Source organism: Nannospalax galili, unplaced genomic scaffold (genome assembly GCF_000622305.1).
Source record: "Nannospalax galili isolate Female #2095 unplaced genomic scaffold, S.galili_v1.0 scaffold731, whole genome shotgun sequence".
NCBI classification, from domain to species: Eukaryota; Metazoa; Chordata; class Mammalia; order Rodentia; family Spalacidae; genus Nannospalax; species Nannospalax galili.
Window position 1 is genome coordinate 150,443 of NW_008328589.1, and position 9,404 is coordinate 159,846.

The following is a 9,404-nucleotide window of genomic DNA, read 5'->3' on the forward strand; positions in this document are numbered from 1 at the left end:
AATCATCGATATAAGCATAAGATGAGGCAAAGAGGTATGAAACTCATAATTTGCAAAGAAATTGGTGCTATATAGAAGTCAGTTCTTTCAGCTTAATTGAGGGTGAAAATGAAATACGTTAATCATAAAACAGCCAAAAAAGTATTATGCCAACAGTCAGGTTGAATCTCATGTAAGCAAAGTAATCCTGAAGGAGCCAAGTCTTTGGACAATGGTGATACTATTAACTTTTAAATGTTTTTGTTTCTTTTCTTTTAAGGAGAGATTAATAAAATTAATGAATATGAAAAGCCTGGAACTTTGACTCACAGTATATGGAAATGTGACACTCAATTACTCTGCTGCAATAATTTATCTTTTGGATTTATCTACCAGAGGTCAAACTAAATGTTTCATACTATGACGAAAATCAGACACTGGAGGAAAGTCTATTTTTCATTGGTCTGGGGTGATCTTGTTTTTTAACAATGGAGGTACACACACCTGAAGACCTGGCAGGTTGGAATCACAAAGGTGTGAAGGAATTCATTCTGACAGGATTGACTGAAAACCATGCCTTGCAGGTTCCTCTCTTCTTGCTTTTCAGCCTTGTCTATTTCACCACTGTCGTAGGGAACTAGGCCATGACTGACTTGATCTGGTTGAATTCTTAACTTCATACACCAATGTACTTCTTCCTTAGGAACCTCTCTTTCTGTGATATCTGCTACTCTACTGTCTTAGATCCTAAGATGCTGGTCAATTTCCTGTCAGAGCATAAGTCTACTGCATTCATTGGCTGTATTCTGTAAAGTTTCTTTTTTCTAGTGTATGCAACCACAGATAGTATCATCCTATCTATAATGGCTTATGACCGCTATGTGGCCATTGCAAACCCCTTGACAGTACACAGTCATCATGACCCAAAGACTTTGCATGCAAATGGTTCTTGCATCTTACTTGGGAGGATTCATTAATTCATTGACACACACCAATAGGCTTGCTCAGATTGGATTTCTGTGGTCCAAACCTTGTGAATCACTATAGTACAAAGTCATCATGACCCAAAGTGTCTGCATACAGATGGTTGGTCCTTGGATGTTACTTAGCTGGGCTCATTAATTCCCTGACACACACAATAGGCTTGCTCAGATTGGATTTCTGTGGTCCAAACCTTGTGAATCACTACTTCTGCGACATCCCTCCACTTTTGAAGCTCTCATGCTCTGATGCACACACCAATGAGATGCTGCTCTTGATCTTCTCTGGAGTGATTGTCATGTTCACTTTCATCATCTTCATGGTCTCTTGTATCTCCATCATCAGTGCAATCATGAAAATCCTCTCACCTGAGGGGCAACGCAAAACAGTCACTACATGTGCCTCACATCTGACTGCTGTGACTTTATTCTATAGGTCAGGAACCTTTAGCAATATCCAGCCAAGTTCTCATTACTCTCTGGAACAGGAGAAGGTCTCTGCAGTGTTTTACACATTGGTCATTTCTTTGTTAAACCCACTGATTTATAGCCTGTGGAATAAGGATGTGAAAGAAGCAGCAAAGAGATCAATAATATTGTGGCTGAGAATCTAAAGTAGACTCAATCCTGGTTATAGCCTTGCAAACCTGGCATTGATCTTAAATTGAATTACATGAAAATGGTAAAAAAGTAAAGAAATAATCTTCCATTGATATATCCTTATGTTATTTGGAGCAGAAATGCTTATTAATATGATAAAAATCACTCCCTTGATCAGTTTGTTTGGTAGGTAATATTATTTTAAAAGCTGAAATATATTGTTTTAAAAATTGTTTTAAAATGGGGATGGAGTTCACTCTTAGACAACCTTAAACTCGTGAACACATGAGCACCACTAAATTAGCTGAGTACCGTGTTTGTGTGTGTGTGTGTGTGTGTGTGTGTGTGTGTGTGTACAATTGTATATGTTACAAAAACAAGGAAAGAAAATATGAAGGAGGGAGGGCATGGGAGGAGTTGAGGGGGACTTGGGGAATGAAAATAATACAAATAAAATATTTATTAAACCCTCAAGAATGTTTAATTAACAAAATAAAAGTAATAAATACATGAAAATATAAGAAAAACTCTTAATATAATTTATGTAGACTGCTAATGTATTGTTACTGAATAAATTCTTACATTGTGGAAAGACAAAAAAGAAGAAGCTAGTAATCTAGATTCAGTGTTCTAATAGCAACCAGTTAGAAATATACATTAGAATGTTATCGCATGGGGTGGACTGATGTTTCTGTGATTAAGAACATGTGCTGCTCTTCTGAAGGACCTGTGTTCATTTCCCAACACCCATATCAGGTGGATAATATCTGCAGCAGAAGCTCCAGGGAATCCCACATCCTCTCCTGGGCACTCAGGCACTCACAACAACATAGGGCTGCTCACAACCAGCTGTTACTCCAGTTCCAAAGGATCCACAAACTTTTCTGATCCCTGTCCAATATACACCCACATTTACACAAACATATAAGTAAAAAATTAAATTTAAAACGATTTAAAAATAAAATCAAGGCCACAATTTTCATATATAATGTATTTTACATCTGCCAACATTCTAGTGAATATTTACATCTCCATGCAAGTTGCAATTCTTAGTTGTATGTTAGAATGGTTACAGAATGTTAAACTCTATTGTTTATATTTTTCCATAAGTAAACACCATTGGGAAACTTGCACTGTGCCTGCTAGTGTGATGTAGAAATCGAATGTGCTCTTTTGACCAGACTATGGGGAAGGAAGCCATAATGAAGAGCACATGGTGAAAACAAACTGGACTCAATAGACCTTAAAAAAAGACAACGGGGGGCTAGAGAGATGGCTGAGGGGTTAAAAACACCGGTTGTTCTTGCAGAAGCTCTGGGATTGAATCCCAGCACCCACATGGCAGCTAACAACTACCTGTAACTCCAGTCCCAGGGGATCCAACATCCTCTTCTGTCCTCCATGGGATTGCACAACACAGGTGTACTTACTTACATGCAGGCAATACATGCATACTCATAAAATAAAAATAATTTTTTAATGACAAAGGACATGAAGTGGGTGGGAGGTAGGGAGATGAGGGTGTATTTGAGAGAAAATGAGGGAGGATTACTGAAAATGATAAAAATATATTGTATGAAATTCTCAAAGAACCAATGAAAACACTATTTTAAGAAAAAAACAAAATTTTAAGAAAAGTTGGAAATAAAAATTGCTATTTAAGCATAATAAAATATACAAAGTTGGAGCTGTAGAGACAACTTGGCCCTGGCTCCTCTTCCAGAGGACCCAGGTTCAATTACTAGCACCCTCCTGGTGGCTAACAACCTTCTATAACCCCATTTCCATGCCCTCTTCTCTCTTCTGAGGGCTTTGCACAAATAAAGTGCACTCACATATGTAGACAAAATATTCTTACCTGAAAGAGTAGATGATATGAGGAGCAGCTTCATAGGTAGGACAGTTCTTGAACTCTAGGAAAACATGTTTTAAAACTCTTTCAAGGGCTAATAACTGAAACCCTAAGTAATGTGGTGTCAATACCACTATTTTAATGCCTGATTAAAGAGCAAATCATTAGCAGCAAAATGTATTCTGAACTTGTACAGCAAAAATATAACCTAATAGTCTCAGGAATATGAGGTTATGCTGGTAAAAATAGAAAAAATATGTATTTAAGAGACAGCACATTAAGATCTTAAACATGATGCAAAATGACTGAATACATGAAATTTAAGTTTGTTCTGTAAGAAAAGAGTATTAAGGTGATTGAAAGGTTTTGAGCATGCATCAGTGCAATAATAATTTGTTTAGGAGAAACAAAGTAAAATATAAACATCTGAGTTCTCACTGTCACTTCTAAAAGAAGAAATGTCTGGAAAGAGGGTATAACCTTAAAGATCCAGAAGTGGGAAATATCTTGGATAATTTAGAAAATAATATGGTAAGCTAAACTGTCACAAATACAGGAAGGAGAAATGCAATAGTAAAGTAGACCAGCTCATGCTGAGAACAATAAGTATCTTTAGAGATGTTGAATATGAAAAAAATGCCAAAATATCTATATACTGAAAACTCACTCATACTTAATAACATGTTGACTTTGGGGAGTGTTTTAAATAATGTATTAAGGTATTAAGCAGAGAAAGACAAAAGTAAGGGTCTGGAGAAACGGCTTAGTGGTTAAGAGCTCTCACTACCCTTCCAGGGACCCAGGTCCATTTCCGGTATACATATGACAGCTAACACCCATCCTAAACTCTGGTTTCTGGAGATTCTTTCCTCTCTTCTGGCCTCTGTGGGCATTGAATGCACATAACCTTGAATGCAGCTCAAACACACATATACATAAAACAAAATTTAAAAAAAAACTTTAATAAAAGGAAGAATGTCAAACATAAGTGACAAAAGCTTAGCCAGGGGTTGATGTGATTCCATCATTATGATGATGGATCAGGCAAAATAGTGATGTCAACAGAGAACTTAAAGATGATCCCAAGAATTTTTCAGTGGACTATAAAATGCAACCACAATTCATAAAACATCTAAAAAATTCACATCTACAATACTAACAAAACTTTTCATATATAATTCTAACAAGTAAGTAATTATAAATTGAAGAATGATATGATTTTCACTGTGGACAAAAAATTAAATTTAATTATTCTAACCACAATAAGGAAGATGAATAAATACATTACAGAAGTTTCATGGATTAGAAAGTAAATTCATAAGTGAAATTTGATATGAGTCTCACCTTTGTAAAATTCCAAAAATACACACAGTAGGAAAACATGAAAATATGTATTTGTCCAATTGGAGTTATCTCTGTATTTATAGGGCCAAAAATTGTAAATTATAAATATTTCAACATTCTAAACAAGTTTAGCGAAGAACCTTGAGCAGATCAAGAAATTGCATTTTATTATTTCTTAAATTTATAGAAAGCGTGACTATGTATGGCGTACTAGCGATTCAAAGTATTCAATTATATATGTGTGTGCTTGTGTATTAACATAGAATTCAAAGAGACAGAGGTTGACAAGGCTAATATACATATTAGAGTTGGTGCTTATACATAAGGGTGTTCTGAGACATTTTCTGGGGAGACGTGAAGGAAGTTCTACTCATCCCAGGTATCAAACCAATGAGGGAATTAATAATAATGTCACAAAAGTCCTATGTGGCAGATCAATGACTCTATTGTGGCTAATTTCATCAGTATGAGTGAGTGTTGATATACAGGAACATGGATTCCTCAAAGATGGCTGCATCATCAAATACCCGACCCCACCATTGATGATTCAGAAAAGCTGCATCTCTTGAGCTCTCTGCAGGACTTGCAGGCAGCTGGATAGGTTGTAGGTCTTCTGGGAGAGTCTCATACATAGAACAGCACAGCTGAAGTTGTAGTTAAATCTTCTGAAATCTTCTAATATTTGAATAGTGTTTGTTATTACTTAAAACAAAATATAACTGTGAAAGCTAGAAATAAGTATGACAATGAAAAGTTGGTTTAGTAGCCAAACCCAGAATGTCATTGATATTTTTTGTGGCTTATAGGCATGGACAGTTATCCACATACAGTAGACCATAGTCCACTACAAAGATGTCATATGATCCAACATGTCAGTAGTTGTTACTCCCAAGATGGAAATAGTGATCACATAAGACCCACATTATTCTCCAAAAGCCATTTCTAGATAAACTATTTGTAAGAGAATACAATAAACAAAATAATAGCATTCCTGAAATAGATATCAACATTTGTAAGTTAAGAAACACCAGCTCTTCCCACCAGGAAGAACAGCTTATAGATGATTTCTATGAGGGACTTATTAAGCAAACTAAGCTTTCATATATGAGATACACCATCTTTTAAGCGTATTCAGAGTCAAACTGATAGGTTTCAGTAGTTAACCTTATCCTAGTCTGTAGCAAGGTTTCCAGTTGATCACCTCAGCCTTTCTCCAGGAACTACTGCTGTTATCGATGTGCATCTGGTTACCATACAAACTTACAGATCTTCATCTGTAAAGCACCAAGTCCAGGCCACGTGCCCCTTTCACTTCTAAAATTTTGAGAAAGAATCAATCAGCCTTGACAGTTTCTATTAAGTATCGTTAAGTGTAGCTTTTATGTGTGGATTTATATTCACAGAATTTATGCCAACTATCATATTGACTGCACAATGTCATTTGGTTTGAGAACTGGAACAAAGTATTAAATTCTATAAAGTTGTTAGCATTTGTACTTATGTTCCATGGTTTTCCTTCATTTTATGGAATTAAAATTAGTTAATCAGGAATATACAGCCTTTTATTTTTTTATAATTTTATTTATTATTGGACAGGAGAGATGGCTCAGATATGACTCTTGCAGAGGACCAGGGTTTGTTTCCCAGTACCCACATGGTGACTAACAACCATCTGTAGCTCCAGTTTCAAGGATTTGAAGCCCTATTCTCACCTCTGTGTGCACTGAAAGACATGGGTGCATTTACACACATGCAGGCAATGCACTCATACACATAAAATAAAAATAATAAGAAAAATTAAAACAAAAAGCACCAACCAAGTTAAACCAATAAGATCAACAGCTTAAACAGACTCATAACAAATAAGTAATTTGAAACAGTAATACAAAACCTACAGACTACAAACTCCTAGTCCCAGATGGAGTCACAGCAGAATTCTACCAGACATTCAAAGATCTACAATCAATAATGCTTAAATTATTCAAGAAGACAGAAAGAGAACAAGAACTTTCAAACTACTTCAATGAAGCCAGCATCACTCTAATACCAAAAGCAGGTAAAAATACAACAGAAAAAGAAAACTATAGAACCATATCTTTAATGAACATAGATCCAAAGATATTCAGCAAAACACTCACAAACCACAAACAGAGACACATTAAAAAAATCATCCCCCACGATCCAGTCTTCTTTATTTCAGAAATGCAGTGATGATTCAATATAAGTAAGTCAATAAACGCATTAAGACATATAAATGGGCTGAAAGTCAAAAATCATGTGGTCATCTCTATAAATGTCAAAAAGACCTTTGATAAAAATCTCAATGTATGTACAATAAACCTATAGTCAATGCCATTCTAAATGAGAAAAACTAGAAGTATTTCTATTAAAATCGGGAACTAGACAGAGCTGTCCACTGTCTCCACTCCATTTCAATATAGTGTTTGAAACTCTTGCAAGAGCAATAAGACAAGAGAAGGAAATTAAGGAGTACCAACTAGAAGAGGTCAAATTATCACTATTTTCAGCTATGATATGATATTATACATAAATAATCCCCAAAATTCCATCAGAAAGCTATTAGAAATGTTTAATACTTTCAGTACATTGACAAGTTATAAAATTAACTTACAGAAATAAGTAGCCTTTTTTATATCAATACCAAACAATCAGAAAAAAGCATTCAAATAAAGTCTTCAATTCACAGTAACCTCAAAAATATTTAGTAATAAAACTAACAAAAGACATTAAAGACCTCTGCAATAAAAATTTCAAATCTATCATGAAAAATAGAGAAGAAGATATTATGAGATGGAAAGAGTACCCTACTCATGAATTGGTAAAATCAATCTTGTGACCATCTTATCCAAACCTAGCTATATATTCAATACAATGCCAATCAAATTACTGACAACAGAGCTGGAAAAAAAATCTTAAAATTCATAAGGAATCACAAAAGACCCCAGATAGCCAAAGAAATTTTGGGCAAAAGAACAACTGGTTGGATCACAAAAACAGATCTCAGATTATATCACAGAGCTACAGTTGTAAAAACTGCATGGTACTGGCACAAAAGTAGACATGTAGATCACTGGAACACAGTAGAAGCCCCAAATATGAGTACATGAAAATTCAGTCACCTGATATTTGATAAAGGTACCAAGAATTCAAAATGGAGAAAAGACAGCATCTTCAACAAATGGTGTTGACAAAACTGGATCTCCACTTGTAGAATGGAATTGCACCTTAATCTTTCCCCTGCACAAATGTCAACTCCAAATGGAAAATATAAATATAAAATATAAATATACAATATAAATCTCTGAAACTTCTAGGAGAAAATAAAGGTAGTACCCCCCCCCTGCAAGATATAGGTGTAGGAGAGGACTTTCCTTTATAAATAGGACATCAGCTGCTCAGGTATTAAGGTCAACAATCAATAAATAGGATTTCATTACACTACAAACTTCTGTACAGAAAAACAAACAACAAAAATAAGTATAAAAAAACCACGAATGGGAGAAAATTCTTTACCAGCACACGTGAGAGAGAATTAAAATCCAGAATATACAAAGGATTAAAAAAATAAAACCAAAGAAACAATAAAATAAATGATCCAATAAAATGATGGGTTATACCTGCAGAGAGTTCTCTAATAAAGAAATAAAAATGGCTGAGAAACACCTTGAAAAGTGCTCAACATCCTTTGTAAGTGGAGACATACAGATTAAAAAAAAACAACAACAACAACAAAAAAAAAAAAAACAGGTTAAGATGCTATCTTAACCCAGTCAGACTGGCTAGGATCAAAAGAACAAAGACACCAAACATAGTAAAGGATGTGGAGAAAAGGGAAAGCTCATTCATTGCTGGTGGGAATGGAAACTCCTGAAACCACTATGGAAAACAGTGTGGAAAACACTTAAAGAACTAAAAATTGACTTTCCATATGATCCAGTTATACCACTTCTTGGCATATGCCCAAGGGACTCATCCTGCTGTAGATATAACCTGTGCATCCATGTTTGTTGCTGCTCTTTTCACAATAGCTTAGAAATGGAAACAACCTAAATGCACTTCAACTGATGAATGGATAATGAAAATGTAGTACATTTGCACTATGAAGTTATTTTCAGTATTAAAAAAAAGATGAAATCATGAAGTTTGCAGGTAAATGGATATAACTTGAGAGTGTTTTACTAAGTGAAGTAACACAGACCTTTAAAAGCAAATGAGGTATGTTCTTCCACATTTGAGGATCTTAGCATTAATCCCTTATCTGTGAGTATGTATCCTGATATAACAGCAAGAGCCAAAACAATGGAAAGGATACAGTGAGGTAATGGAAAAGAAAGAAAGGAGGGAAGGGTATAGTAGGGAGTGTTAGGCTTTGAGGGGAGGAGGGAAGGACACACAGGTGGCCATGGTGGAGAGAAGAGGAGGCAACTCAGGAGTGGTGGGAAGGTGGGAGGAAGGTGTTATTTGGGTGAGGGTGGGGATACGTGGGGTGCTTGCATTTGGGGAGAGGAGAGGAGTAAGGTGGGGGAAATAGAGTGTAGAGAAGAGTAGATATTGGGGAACTGGGGAAGCCAGAGAGAAATGTGTTGACTCTGAACACTACTGACAAATGTACATACAGTGCCTGGACA

General features: G+C 35.5%; 1 protein-coding gene across 1 annotated transcript; it reads left to right on the top strand.

Moving 5' to 3' along the window:
- Positions 1 to 497: 497 nt before the first annotated feature.
- LOC103729526 (olfactory receptor-like protein COR9) lies at positions 498 to 3,993 on the top strand. The gene is given in 4 exon segments (XM_029560690.1): positions 498 to 884; positions 1,027 to 1,065; positions 1,067 to 1,554; positions 3,966 to 3,993. Coding segments are annotated over 4 exon segments (774 nt in total). The 5' UTR covers positions 498 to 665.
- Positions 3,994 to 9,404: the final 5,411 nt, after the last annotated feature.